This window comes from Oncorhynchus clarkii, chromosome 7 (assembly GCF_045791955.1).
Source record: "Oncorhynchus clarkii lewisi isolate Uvic-CL-2024 chromosome 7, UVic_Ocla_1.0, whole genome shotgun sequence".
Classification (NCBI taxonomy): domain Eukaryota; kingdom Metazoa; phylum Chordata; class Actinopteri; order Salmoniformes; family Salmonidae; genus Oncorhynchus; species Oncorhynchus clarkii.
This window is the reverse complement of record NC_092153.1, coordinates 63,351,989-63,378,075: the sequence shown is the minus strand read 5'-3', so window position 1 is coordinate 63,378,075 and position 26,087 is coordinate 63,351,989. Positions and strand designations below refer to the sequence as shown.

Genomic DNA, 26,087 nt, shown 5'->3' with positions numbered 1-26,087 from the left:
ACTGTAGTGTTTGAAGCCGACTGGTAATGCCACGCACAGTAACATAACCATTGACGAAGCTTGTGTCTAAACACTTTGTTGTTGATGGCCAACACAAAGATTGATTGCTGCTAATATCAACATTTGAATGACTATACAAGGTGTGAGTATGTGTCTGTGTGACTTTGTGTTGCATACAAATCAAATCAAATCAAATTTTATTTGTCACATACACATGGTTAGCAGATGTTAATGCGAGTGTAGCGAAATGCTTGTGCTTCTAGTTCCGACAATGCAGTAATAACAAGCTTTGTCAGCAATGGATGTGTGGGTGTTTCTCCATCCTCCACCCTTCGATACATACTCTCACATGTGCACACACTACTATTACCACAAACACACACTGCCTGGCCCTGGAGGGTGAAAGAGAGAGGGAGGATAGAAGGCAAGTGTGGTTACATGAAGCAGGTCTGTTGCCCTAGGTGAAATCATTCACATTCACAGGGGACATTATGGTGACTCGACAGCCTAGTGGGACTTTTGTCTTCATGATCAATGCAGCATGTACTGCTGCCACCCAAAGGATAATAGCCAGTATGTCATAAAGACATACAGTTGACTTCGGAAGTTTACATACACCTTAGCCAAATACATTTCAACTTAGTTTTTCACAATTCCTGAAATGTAATCCTAGTAAAAATTCCCTGTCTTAGGTCAGTCAGGATCACCTCTTTATTTTCAGAATGTGAAATGTCAAAATAATAGAGAGAATGATTTATTTCAGCTTTTATTTCTTTCATCACATTCCCAGTGCGTCAGAAGTTTACATACATTCGATTAGTATTTGGTAGCATTGCCTTTAAATTGTTTAACTTGGGTCAAACGTTTCAGGTAGCCTTCCACAACCTTCCCACAATAAGTTGGGTGAATGTTGAACCATTCCCCCTGACAGAGCTGATGTAACTGAGTCAGGTTTGTAGGCCTCCTTGCTCCCTAACGCTTTCACAAATTTTCTATAGGATGAGGTCGAGGCTTTTTGATGGCCACACCAATACCTTGACTATGTTGTCCTTAAGCCATTTTCCACAACTTTTGAAGTATGCTTTGGGTCATTGTCCATTTGGAAGACCCATTTGCGACCAAGCTTTAACTTCCTGACTGATGCCTTGAGATGTTGCTTCAACATCGGCTTGCAAGCATCCCCTTTTTTCCTCCAAACGTAACGATGGTCATTATGGCCAAACAGTTATATTTTTGTTTCATCAGACCAGAGGACATTTCTCCAAAAAGTATGATATTTGTCCCTATGTGCAGTTGTAAACCGTAGTCTGGCTTTTTTATGGCGGTTTTGGAGCAGTGGCTCCTTCCTTGCTGAGCGGCCTTTCAGGTTATGTTGATATAGGATTCGTTTTACTGTGGATATAGATACGTTTGTGCCTGTTTCCTCCAGCACCTTCACAGGGTCCTTTGCTGTTGTTCTGGGATTGATTTGCACTTTTCCCACCAAAGTACGTTAATCTCTAGGAGACAGAACGCGTCTCCTTCCTGAGCGGTATGACGGCTGTGTGGTCCCATGGTGTTTATACTTGCGTACTATTGTTTGTACAGATGAACGTGGTACCTTCAGGGCGTTTGGAAATTGCTCCCATGGATGAACCAGACTTGTGGAGGTCTACATTTTTTTCTGAGGTCTTGGATGATTTCTTTGGATTTTCCCATGATGTCAAGCAAAGAGGCACTGAGTTTGAAGGTAGGCCTTGAAATACATTCACAGGTACACCTCCAATTGAGTCAAATGATGTCAATTAGCCTGTCAGAAGCTTCTAAAGCCATGACATAATTTCCAAAGCTGTTTAAAGGCACAGTCAACTTAGTGTATGTAAACTTCTGACCCACTGTGATACAGTGAATTAATTATAAGTTAAATAATCTGTCTGGAAACAATTGTTGGAAAAATTACTTGTTTCATGCACAAAGTAGATGTCCTAACCGACTTACCAAAACTATAGTTTGTTAACAAGAAATTTGTGGAGTGGTTGAAAAATGAGCTTTAATGACTCCAACATAAGTGTATGTAAACTTCCGACTTCAAATGTGTTTACATGTTTGTCATTTGGCAGATGTTCTTATCCAGAGCAACATACAGTAGTAGTGAGTACATGCTTTGTCATACTGCCCCCCACATGGGAATTGAACCCACAATGCTGTCATTGCAAGCACCATGCTCTACCAACTGAGCCACATGGCAATAGGAAGTAGTTTTACAGGTCCTTAGTTACATAGCTTTGACTAAACTAAAACGTGTTTTTCAGTTACAATTCACCTCTTCAATATAGCTAACAGTTTATGATGCGATAATATGCCTATTATAATTTTTTTGCAAAGCAAATGCACTGGCTACAGGCTATAAATTCTACAGTAATTACAGTAAAATTAGTGGGTTTTGTGTATACAGTAAGCACATTGTCATAACATGGTAGATATACAGTATGTTTGTGAAGATGTTGAGTTGTATTCATATGACCACCACTCCAAATGAATCACCTGTTCAAGACAGATAAAAATACTATTACGTTAACTATCCTATAAATAGATCACACCATTTATATCTTGTTGTTTACTTGATCGAGGTGGTAATGTTTTTTGTGTAACCCTGTTGGTATTTTATAGCCTGGTTGCCATCTCTGTTCAGCTATTACATTCCACTCCTTGTACATATCTTTGGCATATGACACAAAGAGTCGATTTTTACAGAGACAGGTACCCAGACTAGGTATTTTACACTTCAGAAATGGTTTGAAATCAGGAGCAGATGTGTGGGTTGGGTGTCATGGTGATATCTTTGTGGATCCTAGTGACAGTAGGCCTTGTATTGTCAGAATTGTGTGTGTGTGTGCGTGTGTGTGTTTCTCAATCTGATCTTTGAATATCTGATGAGCTTGGTGACATTTGACGACCCCGGGCTCTACTGTGTTGATGTGTGTGTGTAAAAGTGTGATGGTCAATCATTGAGTTACCGTGTCTGGATGACGCAGCGCATAATGTTTGAGAATGAGAGGGGAGTCTGTGATGCTAATGCTTGGCCATAGGTAGGAGGAGGCCAAGCCTCTGAAATCACAGCAGGGTTTGGTTTGAGACATATCACCCTGAAAGGAGAATGTTGTGACCATGTTGAGGGTTGAACGGCAGGGACACCATTTTTGATTTGTAACAATATTTTGGTGCAGCTCACCGTGTTATGTTTCGGTGTGCTGATTTCACATACAGTACGTCAATGGATAAATCATGTCTCTGTGTAATTGGAAAAAAAATTCCATTTTGGTCTTCCCGTCTCCCTAACTCTGTCTCTCTCTTTCAATTCAATTCTATTAAATTTGCTTTATTGGCATGACGTAACAATGTACATATTGCCAAAGCCTGCTTTGGATATTTACAATATGAGAATTGTAAATATAAGAATAAATAATAAGAATCAAAATTGTCAACGGGACAACAGTAACAACAATAACCAAGGGTCAAAATAACTATACATTGAACAATAACAATAAGCATACAGTGGAGGATATGTGCAGGTTGATTGGTCTGTCAGACACTGTCCCTCATCTTATTGCAGGCAGCAATGTAGTGCGCTGCCCGAGAGGTCTTTGAAACCTTGAATAAGGGTTTCAAATTTGGGGAAATGACACTAATTGTTTTATATTTTTGTGTTCTGCTGTTGTGCAGTGGTTGCACAGCCTTTCCTCTACAGGGAGCCAGGTTTTCCTGTGTCTACCCTTTTCAATGACAAGGCTGTGCTCACTGAACCTGTACTTTGTCAAGGTTTTTCTAAGGTTTTGATCAGTAGCCATGGTCAAATAGTTAGCCACGGTGTACTGCCGATGTTGGGCCAGATAGCACTGCATTAGGCTTTGTGCTTGTGTTTCCCAATAAGCAATGTAGTTTTGTTTTGATGGTGTTGTAATTTGGTTTATTCTGATTGGTTGGATGTTCTGGTCCTGAGGCTTCAGTGTGTTAGTAGGTGTGTTAGTAGCCCCAAGACCAACTGAATGAGGGGACTCTTTTCTTTGCTCAGCTCTTGGCATTGCAGAGCTTGGTAATGATATTAGAGGGGGTCACTGTATTTTAGATGTTTCCAAAACTGAATTGCTCTTTTTTGAGTTTGTATTATTAGTGGATATTGGCCTAATTCTGCCCTGCATGCATTGTTTGTAGTTTTCCTCTGGACATATAGGAGAATCCTACAGAACTCTGCATGCAGGGTTTCAATGGGGTGTTTGTCCCTTTTGATGAAATCTCGATTTGCAAGTGGACACTACACCTCACTGCCATAAAGTGCAATTGGTTCAATGACACATTCAATTAGTTTTAGCCAAATTTTAATAGGTATTTCAATTTGAATCTGTTTTTTAATGGCGTAGAATGCTCTGCATGCTTTCTCTCTCAGTTCATTCACTGCCTCATTAAGGTGTCCAGTGGAGCTTATTTTTAAACCTAAGTAATTGTAGTGTGTGTAGTACTCTATATTTTGTACCAATTGAGAACTTTGGTCTAATTCCCTGAGATCTGGATCTTCTCTGGAAAATCATTATTTTGTCTTTTTGGGGTCTACTGCCAGGGCCCAAGTCTGGCAGTACTGCTCTAGCAGGTCCAGGCTCTGCTGTAGACCATGTGCTGTGGGTGACAGCAGGCATAGGTCATCTGTGAAGTGTATGGATTTAACCTCTGATTTGTGGAGACTAACACCAGGGGCTGAGGATTTTTCTAGAATAGGGGCCAATTTGTTGATGTAAATATTGAAGAGTGCAGGGCTCAGATTGCAACCCTGGCGAAGGCCCCGTCCCTGGTTAAAGAATTCTGTTATTTTCTTGCCAATTTAAATGCTGCACGTATTGCCAGTAAACATTGATTTAATTATGTCATATGTTTTACCCCCTACACCACTTTCAATAACTTTGCAGAACAGTCCTGTATGCCAAATAGAATCAAACGCTTTTTGGAAGTAGATAAAGCAAGCGTATATTTTGGTATTATTTTCGTGGACATGTTTATCTATCAGGGTGTGTAGGGTGTAAATATGATCAGTCGTGCGATGTTTTGGTATAAATCCAATTTGGCTTTTACTCAAGACATTGTGCTTATTAAGGAAGTTTAGAACTCTTATATTTATAATACTACAGAAAACCTTCCACAGGTTACTGTTCACACAAATGCCTCTGTAATTGTTAGGGCCAAATTGTCTCCGTTCTTAAAGATTGGGGTTGAGTCCTTGATTCCAGATGTCAGGGAAATAACCTACACTCAGGATCAAATTAAACCGTTTTAATATAGCCAATTGACATTTTGCACTAGTGAGTTTGAGCATCTCATTTAGGATGCCATCAGGTCCACATGCTTTTTTAAATTTGAGGGCCTGAAGTTTCTTATAGAGCTCCTGGTCAGTAATTGGGGAGTCCAATGGATTTTGATTGTCCTTTATAGCTTTTTCTAAACCATTCAACTTCTCGTGAATTTGGCGTTGTTCTGCGTTTGTGTCAATTTGAACAGTGTTGTAGAGTGTTTTAATATGGGTTGTCCATATGTCACCATTTTGTATCGCAATTTTTTTTATTTTATCTAATTTTGCCAGAAGTTGTTTGTGTTTTTATGGACTCTTCAATTAGTGTCAGCTGCTTGCTTTTGTACTGTGCTTTTATGGTTCTGAGTGTACGTATATAGAGTTTTAAAGTCTCACAGTAACGAAGGCATAATTCACCATTATTTGGGTCTCAGTGCTTTTGGTTGGTAGTGCTCTATGTTTTTTCCTCATAATTTTACAATCTACATCAAACATTTCTCTCTCTCGTGCTTTCTCTCTCTATCTGACTCTTCCATATTTTTCAACTTCTCAATGTCCCTCACCTTCTCTCTGCCTATCTATTCACCTATTTCAGCCTGTCCTCTTTTTGTACCATCTCTTCTACTTTCCTTGTGCACTTATACCTCTCAAAAACTCCCTCCCTCTCTCCCTCCAAACCGTTTTCCCTCTCTCCCTTGTGGATGGCTATTGTTTGACCAGCATGAGATGAGAAGGAGAGTGAAATTCCTTTCTGGAATTAGAAAGAATGTTCCACACTTTGAGTGGTTTTTTCTATGCTAACCCCATGGAGGGTGAGAAAGAAACAGAGAGAGAAAGGCCAAGGTGAATGAGAGGGGTTTGGCAGTAGGAATGGGGGCAAGTTTAAGCACTTTGAAAAGCAGTGACAATAGGCTTGACACTGTAAAATCAAAGAGCTGGGGACAAATATAAGAGATGTGATGTATTTTTGCCAACTACGTGATTGGGAAAGTCTGTGTTGCTAATTGTAATTTTCAGATAGAAAACATAGCACAGTCTAATCATATAAAGGAAAGGGAAAGGCGGATACCTACACCCCACACACATGGTTATGGGCTTAAAAAAAGAAGCCATCTGTACCATGTCAGGTATAGAGTTGAAATGTATTCAATTTTGAGTTTGCATTCCACCCATGAGGCCAAAGAGGGCGCTTTTGGTCACTGACTGCAGGAAAGTGCTTAGTCACCCATATCTCAAGTTAGGCCTCGCCCCTCAGAAGCCAACATCTAGACGACTTTCGTGTTGTTATTGACAATGACACTATTGACCAATTGAATAAGTTTTCTATGAGCGATGCATATTGTTGATATTTTGACATAAAGACAGAGTTCTACTTGTTTGGCTGCTTCAGAGGACTTGGACACAGGGCAGTAGTGTGATGTAGTGCATAGAAAATAGGACCCGTGTTGTTTCCTGTCTGCAGTAGGACTATCCAGGGTCGTTTTTTATTAGTGCACCTAATGGGAAAATGTTTTGTACCGGAAAATGGAAATTAGTCTTTCTTATTGGACTAGTCTGGGTAGTCCTGTCTAAGTCATATTTATTCCATTTGATGCCTAATGAACTAGACCCGGGTCCTATTTTGACTATGCAAAACAAATATAGTATATTACTAATAGACTTTAGCACATCGAATCGTCGTCACTAGTACAACGTAAGTTTGGATTGCATGGATTTCCAAAGCACGTAGTCAAATTCCAAGCCCACACAATTTTTTGTTGATGTTCTAGCACAACACAGCTAAGTAAACCAATCAGTTTATTAGGTATGTTAATCCTACTGCGTTAAATATACCTCATGAAGAGTGTGAGAAAGAGAAATAACTTTGGTTACACTTTAATATCATATTTGAAGGTCTGGTTAAGGGCTTGTAAGTAAGCATTTCACGGTAAGGTCTATCTACACTTGTTGTATTCGGTGCATGTGACAAATAAAGTTTGATTTGATTTGGTCATAAACTGCCCATAAACGTTACTACTACATGTAGTTAACCATTGCATTAGATTAATACACAATTATGTTGATTATAATTTAGGCAGATTACTGGCCCGATTACTAACAATGCTTTATGCATACATGTATTTACATATTCTAATACATACATGAATGGACAGTCTACTGATGTTAGTAATTCTAGAGCAGTTTAGTGATGACCGCTGCTCCCGAGTGACGCTGCAGTCTAAGGCACTGCATCGCAGTGCTAGAGGTGTCACTACAGACACCCTGGTTCGATTCCAGGCTGTATCACAACCGGCCATGATTGCGATTCCCATAAGGTGGCGCACAATTGGCCCAGTGTTGTCCGGGTTTGGCCGGTGTAGGCCGTCCTTGTAAATAAGAATTGGTTCTTAACTGACTTGCCAAGTTCAATTTTAAAAAATGCCACAGGCCTGGTTAAAGTTAGCTATCAAAGCTGAGATGCCTCACCAAGAAAAGGCTATTAAATGTTTTTGTCACAAGGGTATAACTCATTACTGGACTCAGAGCAAGCAAAGAGATTTAGCATGATGACAAAATCTGCTACGCTTGCAAATCTGATCATTGGATTTGGCTGTGTGTCTGTTTACTGGTGGGTGATTGGTCTCCATATGGGGTGAGACCTAAAAATTCTAAATATGGAGTGAGAACTAGGTTAGCATTAACATTAGCTGTTTGCAATGTCGCAGGTCATGGCTCTGTGGAGATTAGCGCTCTGGTGGTGGCGGGCAGAGGAGACGAGAAGGGGATGGAGGAGAAGATGGAAAGGAAGAGAGAGACAGAGAGGCCCTGGTCTGTAATTAGTATGGATCTGAAAGGAACCTAATCGGATTGAAGGAAATAAAGTGTTTCTTCTGAAGTATAGCATCATCCCTGAATGTGTATCTTCCCTCCTGAAGGAATTGATCAAGTCACACACGCATTAAAAAAACACACATACACACACACACACACTCACAAACACACATGGAAACACTCACACACACATTCACTCGCACATCAAAAACACACACACACACACACACACACACACACACACACACACACACACACACACACACACACACACACACACACACACACACACACACACACACAGGTTGTCCTAGCTGGGTCTTAGGGGTAGGGGACTTCGTTAACTAATTACTCTGCCATTGTTCAGCTGTGCAGATTGACCCCGATAGCCCAGACCCAAATCCAATCGCTGTCCACAGTGGTACAATAGCCTAGCCACCTTCCAAACGTATTGTTATGGCTGTTTCTAAACAGATTTTATAATGTCTTGAATTATGAGATGATAGGATAGCACATTTTTGTTAACTATTTATGTGTGTTTTCCTCGCAAACATTTTGTGAATGAGAGTGTTAGAAAAAACAGTGATTTGGTGGAGCATATTGTGTGGGTGTGCGTGTTTTAGGTGTTTAACCGCACAATGAGTGTGTGTGTGGGGGGGGGGTCCCTGTTCCTCTGTGGGCCTGTGCCTCTGTGGGCCTGTGCCTCTGTGGGCCCATCTGTTTTTTCCTCCTTTTGTCCTGTTAATTAATCAAATCAGAAGGGCTGCCTTCTGGGCCAGGACTCCCTGCACACACACGGTGGAGTTTTTGTTTTAAAATGAATGGTCACGCTTTCTCTTTCTCTCACATCTTTTCCTCTTCCTCGATCTAGGCCTATCTCCCTTTTCATCCTTTTCACCCTCCCCTTCACTCCTCTTTGGTTTACATTTACATTTTTAGTTTAGCAGACACTCTTATCCAGAGTGACTTACAAGACCAATTATAGTTAAGTGCCTTGCTCAAGGGCACAGATTTTTCACCTAGTCGGCTCTGGGATTTGAACCTGCAACGTTTCGGTTTCTTGCCCAAAGCTCTTAAAGGGATACTTAAAGCAATACGTATGTTTATCTACATCCACAGCGTCTGATGAACTCGTGGATAACTTTTATGTCTCCGCGTGTAGTTTGAAGGAAGTTGCTAACTAGTGCTAACGCAATTCCTAACTAGCGTTAGCGCAATAACTGGAAGTCATACCCATAGACTTCCAATCATTGCGCTAATGCTAGTTAGCATTGGCGTGCCGAACTACCTCTAACTTCCTTCAAGACATACAATTTTTATCCACGAGTTCATCTGTAGATAACAGGCCTCATTGCCAACATCCCAAAGTATCCCTTAACCACTAGGCTACCAATAGACTACCTGCCACCCTAGTTCTTACTGTTTATTCAGTTCATTCTTGCTTTCATTCAATCTCTTCCCCCATCCCGATCCGAAAAAGAAAAAAATACACAAGATAAAAATGTGAAAATATCAGTAGTGCTGTGAGAGTATAATGCGAATGTTGTAAGACTGCAACTTTTTATGTTGTTCTCTGCCTTTGCGACATGTGTTGGCAACTGGGTGCTAATGATGATTTGTAATGCCTTCACTTTGTTTGTTTGTTTCAGTTTTAAACATATAGGATAGGATAGGTTTGGCAGTTTGAGGTGACTATCGGATGTAGTCTAGTCCTAAAGGGATACCTCGGGATGTTGGAAATTAATCTACTTCCCCAGAGTCAGATGAACTTGTGGATAACATTTTTATTTCTCTGCGTGCAGTTTGAAGGAAGTTGCCAACTAGCGCTAGTGCAATTACTAACTAGCGTTAACCATTGACTGGAAGTCTGCTAGCGTTAGGTATCCCCTATCATGCTAGCAGATAACAATAGACTTCCAGTCATTCCTTCATACTGGACACGGAGACAATGAAATGGTATCCATAAGTTAATCTAACTCTGTGGAAGTAGATAAAGGTCTCAGAGTATTCATTATTTGTTACTTTATTTCTTAATTTTTGGGGTATGTTTCCTAAAACTGCGTTGTTGGTTAAGGGCGTGTGAGTAAGCATTTCACTGTAAGGTGAAATTGTATTCGGCGCATGAGACAAATAAAATTTGATTTGTATTCCTTTAACATAAAGCACTCAACCAATACGCTCTGGCTTGATGGGATCCTTCTCTGCTCTCCTCTAGTATCCACCCGGGATGTATGTCACAAAGCAAGAAGTTGGCCGGCGAACATTTATAAACTCAGTTATAACTTTGTTACTATTATTCTCTGCTTTATAACGTAGAATATGTTATTAAGTCAGTTATACCATTGCCATTTTAAGTTGTTATTTGCGATCAAGGACATGTTTCTGAATATTTATGGATGTTAGTTGGGAAATTGCTCCTGGTTTGTGGAATAGACTGATTTGGGCTAAACTAAAATAGTTTCCTATAGCGGCCATGTAGTCCGAACATTCACTGTACTATCAATACCTATATATACCTGCTTTCTGCTTCATTCAAGGGGCTGTAGATCTGTACCCTGTCATGTCTTTATAATGTAATGATACTAAACAGCATGGCAAGATGTAGCCTATGTAGCTTATAGCACAACTCTAGTAGTCGATACTTTAGGTCCAATACTTAGTTAGGGGTGTCGGTCCTTTCCTCTTTGATGTGTTTTTCTATCTTTATTCCAAACATGCTTTGTTTTACTGATTCATGAGCACTAGAGGGAACAGGAACATGCTTTGTTTTACTGATTCATGAGCACTAGAGGGAACAGGAACATGCTTTGTTTTACTGATTCATGAGCACTAGAGGGAACAGGAACATGCTTTGTTTTACTGATTCATGAGCACTAGAGGGAACAGGAACATGCTTTGTTTTACTGATTCATGAGCACTAGAGGGAACAGGAACATGCTTTGTTTTACTGATTCATGAGCACTAGAGGGAACAGGAACATGCTTTGTTTTACTGATTCATGAGCACTAGAGGGAACAGGAACATGCTTTGTTTTACTGATTCATGAGCACTAGAGGGAACAGGAACATGCTTTGTTTTACTGATTCATGAGCACTAGAGGGAACAGGAACATGCTTTGTTTTACTGATTCATGAGCACTAGAGGGAACAGGAACATGCTTTGTTTTACTGATTCATGAGCACTAGAGGGAACAGGAACATGCTTTGTTTTACTGATTCATGAGCACTAGAGGGAACAGGAACATGCTTTGTTTTACTGATTCATGAGCACTAGAGGGAACAGGAACATGCTTTGTTTTACTGATTCATGAGCACTAGAGGGAACAGGAACATGCTTTGTTTTACTGATTCATGAGCACTAGAGGGAACAGGAACATGCTTTGTTTTACTGATTCATGAGCACTAGAGGGAACAGGAACATGCTTTGTTTTACTGATTCATGAGCACTAGAGGGAACAGGAACATGCTTTGTTTTACTGATTCATGAGCACTAGAGGGAACAGGAACATGCTTTGTTTTACTGATTCATGAGCACTAGAGGGAACATGAACATGCTTTGTTTTACTGATTCATGAGCACTAGAGGGAACAGGAACATGCTTTGTTTTACTGATTCATGAGCACTAGAGGGAACATGAACATGCTTTGTTTTACTGATTCATGAGCACTAGAGGGAACAGGAACATGCTTTGTTTTACTGATTCATGAGCACTAGAGGGAACAGGAACATGCTTTGTTTTACTGATTCATGAGCACTAGAAGGAACGTGAACATGCTTTGTTTTACTGATTCATGAGCACTAGAGGGAACAGGAACATGCTTTGTTTTACTGATTCATGAGCACTAGAGGGAACAGGAACATGCTTTGTTTTACTGATTCATGAGCACTAGAGGGAACAGGAACATGCTTTGTTTTACTGATTCATGAGCACTAGAGGGAACATGAACATGCTTTATTTTACTGATTCATGAGCACTAGAGGGAACAGGAACATGCTTTGTTTTACTGTTTCATGAGCACTAGAGGGAACAGGAACATTCTTTGTTTTACTGATTCATGAGCACTAGAGGGAACAGGAACATGCTTTGTTTTACTGATTCATGAGCACTAGAGGGAACAGGAACATGCTTTGTTTTACTGATTCATGAGCACTAGAGGGAACAGGAACATGCTTTGTTTTACTGATTCATGAGCACTAGAGGGAACATGAACATGCTTTGTTTTACTGATTCATGAGCACTAGAGGGAACAGGAACATGCTTTGTTTTACTGATTCATGAGCACTAGAGGGAACAGGAACATGCTTTGTTTTACTGATTCATGAGCACTAGAGGGAACAGGAACATGCTTTGTTTTACTGATTCATGAGCACTAGAGGGAACAGGAACATGCTTTGTTTTACTGATTCATGAGCACTAGAAGGAACATGAACATGCTTTGTTTTACTGATTCATGAGCACTAGAGGGAACAGGAACATGCTTTGTTTTACTGATTCATGAGCACTAGAGGGAACAGGAACATGCTTTGTTTTACTGATTCATGAGCACTAGAAGGAACATGAACATGCTTTGTTTTACTGATTCATGAGCACTAGAGGGAACAGGAACATGCTTTGTTTTACTGATTCATGAGCACTAGAGGGAACAGGAACATGCTTTGTTTTACTGATTCATGAGCACTAGAGGGAACAGGAACATGCTTTGTTTTACTGATTCATGAGCACTAGAGGGAACATGAACATGCTTTATTTTACTGATTCATGAGCACTAGAGGGAACAGGAACATGCTTTGTTTTACTGTTTCATGAGCACTAGAGGGAACAGGAACATTCTTTGTTTTACTGATTCATGAGCACTAGAGGGAACAGGAACATGCTTTGTTTTACTGATTCATGAGCACTAGAGGGAACAGGAACATGCTTTGTTTTACTGATTCATGAGCACTAGAGGGAACAGGAACATGCTTTGTTTTACTGATTCATGAGCACTAGAGGGAACAGGAACATGCTTTGTTTTACTGATTCATGAGCACTAGAGGGAACATGAACATGCTTTGTTTTACTGATTCATTAGAGGGAACATACTGATTCATGAGCACTAGAGGGAACAGGAACATGCTTTGTTTTACTGATTCATGAGCACTAGAGGGAACATGAACATGCTTTGTTTTACTGATTCATGAGCACTAGAGGGAACAGGAACATGCTTTGTTTTACTGATTCATGAGCACTAGAGGGAACAGGAACATGCTTTGTTTTACTGATTCATGAGCACTAGAGGGAACAGGAACATGCTTTGTTTTACTGATTCATGAGCACTAGAGGGAACAGGAACATGCTTTGTTTTACTGATTCATGAGCACTAGAGGGAACATGAACATGCTTTGTTTTACTGATTCATGAGCACTAGAGGGAACAGGAACATGCTTTGTTTTACTGATTCATGAGCACTAGAGGGAACATGAACATGCTTTGTTTTACTGATTCATGAGCACTAGAGGGAACATGAACATGCTTGATAGGAATGTTTTGAAATAAAATGGCACTAAACTATTGGGATGATCAGGCTCTTGTTTGACCCCAAAAATTATTGTTTGTATCATGGTGTGATCACTCTGCCACAAGGGCCAATTCAGTCAAGTGTCATTAGGCATATGTATCGAGCGACAAGTGTGAGATCATCAGTAGAATTCATGGTTTCTTCCAGGCATACGGGGTAAATGAGAAGCAGAATTTGAAAAGTTCCAGGTGCTCAACACTCGACAAGAGCTGTTGTGCCACACCTGCCAACGTAGCCATGCTATGTAGTCCCCTTCCGTCGTCAACAGTACCCTCTGACACTGAAGGCAGCCGGAGTTGACAGTCCTCCCCTCCTCTCCATCCTACACCATGGGGTGAGGAGGAGCCCTCTGTCTCACTCAAACATCAGCCATTAATGTGTCATTTAGCAGATGCTTTTATCCAGAGTGACTAAAAGTAGAGTGAGTACATACACTGAGTGTACAAAACATTAAGAACACCTTCCTAATATTGAGTTGCACCCCCTTTTGGCCTCAGAACAGTCTCAATTCGTCGGGCATGGACGCTACACGGTGTCGATAGCGTTCCACAGCGATGCGGGCCCATGTTGACTCCCAATGCTTCCCACACTTGTGTCAAGTTGGCTGGATGTCCTTTGGGTGGACGACCATTAATGATACACACAGGTAACTGTTGAGCGTGAGAAACCCAGCAGAGTTGCAGTTCTTGACACGCTCAAACCGTTGCACCTACTACCATACCCTGTTCAAAATCACTTTCCTAATGTTTTGTACAGTCATTGTAGATTTTAGTAGTATGTAACCCCAGCATGAATGGAACCCGTAACCCTGCCATTCCTAGACCAATGCTCATACCAACAGAGCCTCACACGACCGCAGCCCCTGATTTGACTTGAAAACCTGAGCCTTTATGCAAATTTTCCACAGCATACAATGCTCTGATTTGCACAGAAGCTTTTTTCTCAGTTCAGACAGTGTTTTCCACAAGTACTCACTGTCAACATGAGTCTATTCATTGATATACTGTGTGAACTTAAAGTTTTTTTGTTTGTTGCTATTGTACTGTGGTATGCTAGCCCGGTCCCAGATCTGTTCTTGCTGTCTTGCCAACTCATATGGCGTGACCATAGGAGTTTGCCAGACAGAACAAGCAGATCTGGGACCAGGCTGGTGGTATGCAGTCTGCCACTACATTGGATGAAGTCATATAATTCCAGTGTATCACAGGTTGGGGATTGTCAAAGAAATGGAATGTAACACTTTTCAAATACCAGAAAAGCTTTGTATCATAAAGTTTGTATCATTCAAGTTTGTGATCCATTGTCTTGAACTTTGAGTCACAATTACCAGTATGGTCTCTAAATGTTTTTCTCCGTCTGTTTCTAACACATCGTCTCTCCCTTGCTCTCTCTATCTCCCTCTCTTTCCAGATTGATCCCAAGGTAGCGTTTCCTCGTAGAGCCCAGCCCAAGGTGAGTTCTCATCCCTGCCAGGGTTAACTCCTAGATGCCTAGGTGACGTCACAGCCGCCATGTATCATCAGGAGAGGCCTGCCTGGCACACCAGATTATGTTCCTATATTCCGTTCACGTGATGAAGGGGCAGTAATCCTCCGTCCTCCCTTACCCCCAACCTCATCCGACCTGTATATGACCCCAATACATAAGAAACGGGGTGGCTCTACCAGCCTAAAGACTCATGCACACATACACACTCATACACACAGTCACACACTGGGTCAAATGAATTGTGTTATTACTGTACTCTGCTGTTCCGAGTGCCTGGCAACCACCGCCCTAGATATTATTTTTTACTGCTTAACAGATCTTAGAGATTTATTATCTGAAACATCTACCTTTTCAATTTGCTGCGTGTTAATGATTGTGTGTCCTCTTCCCCTGTGTTGTCAGCTGGTGACCAGGACAAAGAAGATATTTGTGGGAGGTCTCTCTGTGAACACAACCATCGAAGACGTCAAGCAGTACTTTGACCAGTTTGGAAAGGTAAATGTGACACACTGTCTTAAGACACGTTTGTTGACATGATCAGGGATCGGGAACTGGCGGGCCGCATGCAGACAGGCCACCATTTGAAAGCCCTCGGATAAAATGTTGATTTTCTAGGAACTCAACTTACTGTTGTGAGGCAGAATAGTAGAACAAGGTGCAATTTCGAAATGTGTTTGTCCATCAATGGGGTTTCTCTTGTTATGTCAGTCCCTGATAGTGACTCGTTTTTTTAGATTGGCCAGCTATCTAAACTTGTAGTAATCAAGGTCGAATTAGAGCCCGGCAGGCCCTCATTGATTTTGTTAGTCAGTGTCACTCAAATATCATATTAAAAATTGCAAACACTTCTTTCCACCCAATGGCAAAATGTTTAGAATGGCAGGAAATTAGCTGTACAACATTTTTTTTGTTCCCCCACCCCATCAAAGTTGCCCATCCCTGTACTACATGTATATATTGAATCAGTAGTAGTTCTCCAGTTCTCCCCCATCACTCTATATCTCATGTTTTCTCAGTCTATTTGTCTCCCTGTTTCTCTCTCTCTTTTTCTCTTATTCCACATTTGGGTTAGAGACAGGGTAAGCGTGGCTAATTTCAGAGAACAGTTGAAAGGGAGGAGGAGAAGAGGGAGAGATCCCAAAAGAGGGAACACAACAACATTATGTTTGATATTTACTGTCAAAAGGCATTCTGATGGATATTAGCACTTCTGTCTTCCATTTTTCTCCCGTTGTTGTTGTTTGAGTTGCTTCGGCTGGTCAATTTTTCTTCAAGCCAGTTAAGCCTATTTGAATGAGATGCAGTGAAAGGCAAACTCATGCTGGGATGACAGAGGAGTGGATAGAGAGAGAGAAAGAGGGAAGGGGGAGAAAGAGGGGCACCACCTGGAGAGAGGTTGGGGTACTCAGAAGGGAAGTGTTTTCAAGCTGCAGGAGAGAAGAGGAACACAGACATGTATGAGAAGAACCAACTCTCACTCAAATATAAGAGAGGTTCCAAATAGGCTGAAGAACAAGTGTCATAAAGGGATGACAAGTGGAACAGATGGAAAGAAAGTTGACAAACAGTCTTGAATCAGTGGGAAGGAAGAGGTGGAGCGGTGTTAGGGAGAGAACAGAGAACGAGTGAAGAGGTGGAGAGGTGTTAGGGAGAGAACGAGTGAAGAGGTGGAGAGGTGTTAGGGAGAGAACGAGTGAAGAGTTGGAGAGGTGTTAGGGAGAGAACGAGTGAAGAGGCGGGAGGTGTTAGGGAGAGAACGAGTGAAGAGGTGGGAAGTGTTAGGGAGAGAACGAGTGAAGAGGTGGGAAGTGTTAGGGAGAGAACGAGTGAAGAGTTGGAAAGGTGTTAGGGATAGAACGAGTGGAGAGGTGTTAGGGAGAGAACGAGTGAAGATGTGGGATGTGTTAGGGAGAGAACGAGTGAAGAGGTGGAGAGGTGTTAGGGAGAGAACGAGTTAAGAGTTGGAGAGGTGTTAGGGAGAGAACGAGTGAAGAGGCGGGAGGTGTTCGGGAGAAAACAAGTGAAGAGGTGGAGAGGTGTTGGGGAGAGAACAAGTGAAGAGGTGGAGAGGTGTTAGGGAGAGAACGAGTGAAGAGGCGGGAGGTGTTCGGGAGAAAACGAGTGAAGAGGTGGAGAGGTGTTGGGGAGAGAACAAGTGAAGAGGTGGAGAGGTATTAGGGAGAGAACGAGTGAAGAGGTATAAAGTGTTAGGGAGAGAACGAGTGAAGAGGTGGAGAGGTGTTAGGGAGAGAACGAGTGGAGAGGTGTTTGGGAGAGAACGAGTGGGGAGGTGTTTGGGAGAGAACGAGTGAAGAGGTGGGGGGTGTTAGGGAGAGAACGAGTGAAGAGGTGGAAAGTGTTAGGGGGAGAACGAGTGAAGAGGCGGGAGGTGTTAGGGGGAGAACGGGTGAAGAGGTGTTAGGGGGAGAACGAGTGAAGAGGTTTGAGTGAGAGAGAGGTGTAGTTAGGGAGGGAGGATAGTGGGGAGGAGGAGGAGAAGGGTCTCTAATTCTGAACTAATCTAATGCAACAGCTGCTCCTGCCACGAGACCCCCCCCCCACACACATAAAAAAACACACACACTATCATAAACACACACACACACCCCATCCCAAAACACACTCTTACACACTCTTACCCCCTGCACCTGTCTCAGTATGTTGCCTTGGTGACCTGCTTTAGCCAATGTCCCTTGGTAATTTAGCAGTATGTCTGTGTGTGAGGCTTATGTCTCACACTCACCGACTTAAAAGAGTGTGTCCTGACTGTATTGAGCAGCAGTGGACAGAAAACCTTCTAGAAAGACAGAATCACCATCCCCTCAGAAGGGGCTTAATGATGTCACTTTGAGGCGGGAGAGAGAGGAATAAACTAAAGGATGGAAGAGACTGAGAGAAAGGGGGTAGAAGAAAAGGAGTTCTGGTGGAGGATCCTGTCAAGTATCTCTACATAGTGGATGCTTGGGCCAAATAAAATCTTTGCAGATTTCCACATTGCGTTTCCAGCATTTGATTTGTACAGCAGCGTGTTTTGGAGGGAGTTTGTCACTTGGTTTAAGAATGGACAGTCTCGTCAAATCATCTGGTACACTCAACAGAACTGTTAGTTTCTTACCATTGTGGTCTGTGCACTTTCAAATTAGGTCAATGTCAGTCTAGTGCAACACATAAGCCCTTTTTTATTTGATGTGATTGACCACCCGGATGTAACTGTACGCGGGTTGCTCAACCGAGCCGATCCCAGCGCTCACGGCGACCATGTTTATCTGGGAAGCAGGTCAGAATCCCACAGAGACGCGTCTCATTTTACACCCCTGCCTTGCCTGGCCAGAAGTCTGCTGTGTTGCCCGGCACTCTGTCCTGGTGTTCCCACTATCCCATTCCCAGACCTGTCCTCCCAAACAGTACTGGGAAACCATCGGATAGCACTCTACCTCAAAGTACAGTGCAATAATTCCACAGCACCAGCTTCACTTTGAAGAGTCAGCAAACTATAGGCCTAATTTCGTCCTTCAAAATGGACGAGAGAGATGGGGGAGGGGAGGTGTGGAGATAGAGGGAGGGGAGAGATAGAGGGAGGGGAGAGATAGAGGGGTGGAGAGATAGAGGGAGGGGAGAGATAGAGGGAGGGGAGAGATAGAGGGAGGGGAGAGATAGAGGGGTGGAGAGATAGAGGGAGGGGAGAGATAGAGGGAGGGGAGAGATAGAGGGGTGGAGAGATAGAGGGAGGGGAGAGATAGAGGGGTGGAGAGATAGAGGGAGGGGAGAGATAGAGGGGTGGAGAGATAGAGGGAGGGGAGAGATAGAGGGAGGGGAGAGATAGAGGGGTGGAGAGATAGAGGGAGGGGAGAGATAGAGGGAGGGGAGAGATAGAGGGGTGGAGAGATAGAGGGAGGGGAGAGATAGAGGGGTGGAGAGATAGAGGGAGGGGAGAGATAGAGGGGTGGAGAGATAGAGGGAGGGGAGAGATAGAGGGGTGGAGAGATAGAGGGAGGGGAGAGATAGAGGGAGGGGAGAGATAGAGGGGTGGAGAGATAGAGGGAGGGGAGAGATAGAGGGGTGGACAGGACAGACGGATAAGTTGGGCTCCAGTCAGCCATGTGAGTTTGCAATTAGAGGGCTTCACTGGACACTTTGTCTGCTGGCTTGTTTGGAGAGGTGGGTGGAGAGAGGGATGAGAGAGAGGGAAGGAAAGAGAGCTAGGGAAGAGTGAAACAGAAAGGAATGAGTGAGGTGGTTGAGGTGAGAGTGTGACCGAAAATGTCCTCAGAACGTTCCTGAAAAGTTCCTTGTCAATGTAACCTAATGAGAATGTTATGTGCCATGCTGCAAGGGGCATGCTCTCTCTACTGGGCAGTGAGTGTGAACTGTGCTGAGGTAAATACTAGACACTATAGTTCAGCCAGATAGTATTAAACTGCTCTGGACACAGTGGACAACATGTTGTTTACCTTTGACTTCGGCCTCGAGGCTAACTTTCCTCTCAGACACAAAGATAGCTTGTTGCATATCCTAGTGACTCTGTAACAGTTGGCCTAACACTTTTGTTATTGATACTGACGGCAATAAAGAATTACCCACAGCTATACGCTTCAAGATGTTAGCTAGCTAGTAAATTTGTATAATTCACCAATAGCCATCCTCACAGCTCGATAATAGGGCTGAAGGTGACTGATTTGTGTTCACACCCACACGCGTTAGCCTAATGCTAACGTGCCTAAATGAACATGTAACACACCGCTTATGATAACATGTCTCTGGTGCTGCAGCTGTCCACTTGCTGTCCCTGTCCCGACTTTGCTCTGTCATTGGGTTTATAGGACCGTAAGGGTGAAGGGAGAGGGGGGAGATCAAACTGAATGAAGGACAGAGGGTGGACTGGGGGGGTTGTGTGTGTGTGTGTGTGTGTGTGTGTGTGTGTGTGTGTGTGTGTGTGTGTGTGTGTGTGTGTGTGTGTGTGTGTGTGTGTGTGTGTGTGTGTGTGATGTGGAAGAGAGAGAGAGACTCACTTGGACTAACGGGTCTCCAACCCTGACCTTTTCCATATTTCATGGTCACACGCAGGGACACACACCCAGATACATACACTCACACAGAAAATCTTTCTCTCACAGTCAGAGAGACAGATGCACACATGCACAGCTTGTGTGAGCTTTCTTGTCAGATTGAAATAAACTAAATATATTTTTTATATGCACTGCTTTCATTAAGACACTATCAGATGATCTCAAAGGTTAGAAATCAAACTGAGTCTAGAGCTTTCCTCCACTCACATTTCACCCTGTGTTAGGTTTCATTACACTTCACTGATAGGTAATGAAAATAGCAATGCAGTCATGCTGTGTGTGCGTGTGTTAGCGTTGGTACAACTGATGATGTCTCTCACTGGCAAAACGTGGAGTAGTTTCACAGTTTCTCTTATTAGAGGAGAGTTTGTGCTAACTTTCTTAGGAGAGCGAAGAGGGCAGGGAGGGAGGAGGTCAGCATGAATAGGGCTGCAGGGAGTGGGATAGAAAAAAAGAAAAGCGGATGGAGAGGAAGAATTAAATGGGTGCGTGTTGACAAAGCCCCACTTCTCTTTGTTCTCTCTCTCTCTCACTTTTTCTCTCCCTGTCTCTCCCTCAGTCTGTCTTTCTGTCCATCCAACCCTCTCTCTCTCCCCCAACTCTTTTCTCCTTTTCACTCTCAACCCACTCTTTCATATGCACCAATCCCCCTCCCATCTTTATTCTGTCCTGAACTATCTCTCGCTTCCTCTCTTCTCTTCAAGTCCACGAAAAATTCATTTTCTCTCCTTCTAGTAAGCCCTTTTTCAACTGTGTCCCCCTCTCTACATTCCCCCACCCCTCTCTCTCCCTCTCTGTAGTTCTATTCATAGTGAGAGTAGTGAGAGGAGGGTGAGTTCTCCTAATTTAAATTCTTTACAGGGTCTCCATGGGAATAGTAAACTTTGTGGAGAGGAGAAGAAAGAGAGAGAGTGAAACAAAGAGAGAACAGGACACAGAGTTTGTGAAAAGCTTATCCCCCTTACCAAACAGAGAGAGAGAGATAGAGAGAGAGAATGGGGGAGAGAATAGTCCCTCCTCCACTCTTAGAAAAAAGGGTTCCAAAAGGGTTCTTCGGTCTCTCTTCTGGGTAAAAAAAAAAAAAGAGTGTTCTACCTCGAACCAAAGGGGTTCTACCTTGAACCAAAATGGGTTCTTCTAAGGGTTCTCCTATGTGGACAGCCGAATAACCATTTTATGGTTCTAGATAGCACTTTTTTTTGTAAGAGTGTGGAACTTTGGGAGTGAGTTAAACAGCAACTCTTTAACTTCACAGAGATGGGACCTCCTTTTCCTATCTCTTCTCATTCTCCGCTTTTCTCTTTACCTCCCCCACATTCTTTCCCCTGTCCCCCCTTCTTTCTGTCTTCCTCCTTTGTCACCTGTCACCCCCCTGCTCCCTTCCTCTTTCTCCATCTGTTGGTCCCCTCTCCTCTCTTGCTCCAAACGACAGGCCCTGAAGGAGGGACAATGAAACCCCATGCTGTGTAATGGCCTGTGTGTGTGTGCGCGTGCGTGCGTGGTGTCCAAGCTCATCTCTCTCAATGAAGTTCAATTCAAACAGTTTTAATGGCATGGGGGGAAATGTGTTTACATTGTGGAATAGACAATCAACAAAAAGGGAAATAAACAATCAGAAATGAACTGTAAACATTTCACTCACAAACATTTTAAAAGAATATAGACATTGTTATATTATTGGCTATGTTGTAACAGTGTGGGAAATATTGCTGCTGTGGTGGCACTCTGGTATTGAACCTACTAGAAATGGGAGTTTATCAATATTGGATTTGTTTTAAAATTCTTTGTGGGTCTATGTAATCTGAGGGAAATATGTATCTCTATACATTTGTCAGGAGGTTAGGAAGTGCAGCTCTGTTTCCAACTCATTTAGTAGGCAATGGGCACACAGCCTATCTTCTCTTGAGAGCCAGGTCTGCCTATGGCAGCCTCTCTCAATAGCAAGGCTATGCTCACTGAGTCTGTACATAGTCAAAGCTTTCCTTCATTTTGGGTCAGTCACAGTGGTCAGTTATTCTGCCACTGTGTACTCTCTGTTTGAGCCAAATAACATTCCAGTTTGCTCTGTTTTTGTTGTTGATTCATTCCAATGTTTAAAGTAGTTATCTTTTTGTTTTCTCATAATTTGTGTTGCTGTCCTGCAGCTCTGTGGAGTCTGTTTGTGTTTGTGAACTGTTTGTGTCTCTCTGTCTCTTATAGGTTGATGATGCCATGCTCATGTTCGACAAAACCACCAACAGACACAGAGGTATTGCCACGAAACACCAGCCCACACACACACACACACACACACACACACACACACACACACACACACACACACACACACACACACAAACACATACAATTAACATTTTACTGCAGTGGGCTAAATCAGGGTCACACAGAATCCCACAGAGATTCTTGGTGAGTCTTAAACAAATCTACTGTGAAACAAAAGTATACACCTCACACACATGGTTATGTGCTTTATAAAAGAGACACATGCACCATGTCACACACACACACACACACACAAATATATTATATATATATATATACAGTGCCTTGCGAAAGTATTCGGCCCCCTTGAACTTTGCGACCTTTTGCCACATTTCAGGCTTCAAACATAAATATATAAAACTGTATTTTTTTGTGAAGAATCAACAACAAGTGGGACACAATCATGAAGTGGAACGACATTTATTGGATATTTCAAACTTTTTTAACAAATCAAAAACTGAAGAATTGGGCGTGCAAAATTATTCAGCCCCTTTACTTTCAGTGCAGCAAACTCTCTCCAGAAGTTCAGTGAGGATCTCTGAATGATCCAATGTTGACCTAAATGACTAATGATGATAAATACAATCCACCTGTGTGTAATCAAGTCTCCGTATAAATGCACCTGCACTGTGATAGTCTCAGAGGTCCGTTAAAAGCGCAGAGAGCATCTTGAAGAACAAGGAACACACCAGGCAGGTCCGAGATACTGTTGTGAAGAAGTTTAAAGCCGGATTTGGATACAAAAATATTTCCCAAGCTTTAAACCTCCCAAGGAGCACTGTGCAAGCGATAATATTGAAATGGAAGGAGTATCAGACCACTGCAAATCTACCAAGACCTGGCCGTCCCTCTAAACTTTCAGCTCATACAAGGAGAAGACTGATCAGAGATGCAGCCAAGAGGCCCATGATCACTCTGGATGAACTGCAGAGATCTACAGCTGAGGTGGGAGACTCTGTCCATAGGACAACAATCAGTCGTATATTGCACAAATCTGGCCTTTATGGAAGAGTGGCAAGAAGAAAGCCATTTCTTAAAGATATCCATAAAAAGTGTTGTTTAAAGTTTGCCACAAGCCACCTGGGAGACACACCAAACATGTGGAAGAAGGTGCTCTGGTCAGATGAAACCAAAATTGAACTTTTTGGCAACAATGCAAAACGTTATGTTTGGCGTAAAAGCAACACAGCTGAACACACCATCCCCACTGTCAAACATGGTGGTGGCAGCATCATGGTTTGGGCCTGCTTTTCTTCAGCAGGGACAGGGAAGATGGTTAAAATTGATGGGAAGATGGATGGAGCCAAATACAGGACCATTCTGGAAGAAAACCTGATGGAGTCTGCAAAAGACCTGAGACTGGGACGGAGATTTGTCTTCCAATAAGACAATGATCCAAAACATAAAGCAAAATCTACAATGGAATGGTTCAAAAATAAACATATCCAGGTGTTAGAATGGCCAAGTCAAAGTCCAGACCTGAATCCAATCGAGAATCTGTGGAAAGAACTGAAAACTGCTGTTCACAAATGCTCTCCATCCAACCTCACTGAGCTCGAGCTGTTTTGCAAGGAGGAATGGGGAAAAATGTCAGTCTCTCGATGTGCAAAACTGATAGAGACATACCCCAAGCGACTTACAGCTGTAATCGCAGCAAAAGGTGGCGCTACAAAGTATTAACTTAAGGGGGCTGAATAATTTTGCACGCCCAATTTTTCAGTTTTTGATTTGTTAAAAAAGTTTTGAAATATCCAATAAATGTCGTTCCACTTCATGATTGTGTCCCACTTGTTGTTGATTCTTCACAAAAAAATACAGTTTTATATCTTTATGTTTGAAGCCTGAAATGTGGCAAAAGGTCGCAAAGTTCAAGGGGGCCGAATACTTTCGCAAGGCACTGTATATATATCAATAAACTCAGCAAAAAAAGAAACATCCCCTTTTCAGGACCCTGTCTTTCAAAGATAATTTGTAAAAATCCAAATCACTTCACAGATCTTCATTGTAAAGGGTTTAAACACTGTTTCCCATGTGTCACGGTTGTCGTAAGAACGGGACCAAGGCGCAGCGGATGTTGAGTTCCACATTTTTATTGAAAAGTGAAACATAAAGCAAAAACAAATAACTCAATTAACAAACAACTAAACGTGACTAAGTGGTGCACAGGCACAAACACAAAACAATATCCCACAAACACAGGTGGGAGAAATATCTACTTACAGTTTTTTTCGATTGCTAAACGACAGTGGGCACAACTGGAGTCACATGTGCAAAACTCTAACTACAGTCTGCACTACCAACAGTCACCTGAGCTAAACAGTTCACATCACCTGCAAAACTCATTCCAAGCAACACAACTCTTAACACATGGCTCAAAACACGCTCAGTGCAGCCAAACACTATGCACAACACTCACTGAGATAACACACACTGTCACTCAGAACACACTGAGAATAAAAACACTAGCATCAAACACCAATACAGAAAATACAAACTTTTCATCTTTACAGTTTGAACAATTTCAGTGACTTCATACAAAGTAATATTTTCTTCAAAGAAAAGAGTGACATTCTTTCACATGATTTATATATTTTTTTTAAACATAACAATTCTTTAAGGTAAATGAAAATTAGCAGTTTGCTTCAATAGTCTGTAGTAATTTACGGAATTACAGTAATGAGGAAAAAAAAGGTAGAAACTAAAAGTACATATTGTAATTCGAACAAATAATTGAGGGGCTAATTCTGCCTCTAGCATCAGGCCACAGGTTTTCTTCAACATCACATCTAATGTTTTCTCTTGCCATGCACCTGGGGAAGAACCTTCTGGAGTGCCTTATCCATCCCTGGCAGTCCCCTGGACTCGTGTCCTCACATCCGGCACGCATGGCTTCCAAAAGAGACATTTGGTCATGTGGGTGGTGCAGGCAGGCAGGTACAAAACCATAAATCTGTGATGTGCTGCAAACCAATCTGTGACAGCTGCAGAGTGGTGAAAAGCAACGTTGGGGGTTTCTTACTGGCTCCCCCTGTTCTGCTGGCACTAGCTGAGCATAGAGCTGTTCTAGGAAAGCTATAAGCCTTTCTGTGTTGTATGGGCCAATGAGTGGTGTGTTGAGAAGCAAACCATCATTGGCTATTGCAGCACACATGGTGATATTTCCCCCCCTTTGGCCTGGAACCTCCACAGTGGCCCTTTGACCTATAACATTCCTTCCTCTGCGCCGTGTTTTGGCAAGGTTAAATCCAGCTTCATCGATAAATACAAATGAATGTGGTCTTTCCAGTGCTTCCACCTCCATTACTCTCTGAAAAACAGTAAGTGCACAGTTTTACTGTAGAAATGCTAGTGTTTTTTTTTACTGTAAATATTTTGTATAGCTGTGTACGTAACCTCAGACGTCTTACCTGGACATATTGGTATCTTTGCTCTTTTACCCGTTCACTGTTTCTCTCGAACGGTACAGTGTATAACTGTTTCATTGTAACTTGGTGTTTCTTTAGGACTCGAGCAATAGTTGTTGTGCTGACAGAATTAACATTTTCAAATATAGCATTATCAGCCAGCACTCTATCTTGAATCTCCCACA

General features: G+C 42.4%; 1 protein-coding gene across 2 annotated transcripts in view; it reads left to right on the top strand.

Annotated features, from left to right (window-relative positions):
* Window positions 1-26,087, top strand: part of LOC139413650 (RNA-binding protein Musashi homolog 1-like) — a 47,926-nt gene that overhangs the window by 6,363 nt on the left and 15,476 nt on the right. For both annotated transcript variants that reach the window (XM_071161280.1, XM_071161279.1), the window contains exons 5-7: window positions 15,093-15,134; window positions 15,573-15,665; window positions 22,436-22,484. In XM_071161280.1, the coding sequence (XP_071017381.1) occupies window positions 15,093-15,134; window positions 15,573-15,665; window positions 22,436-22,484 (184 nt within the window). The remainder of the gene's footprint in view (window positions 1-15,092; window positions 15,135-15,572; window positions 15,666-22,435; window positions 22,485-26,087) is intronic.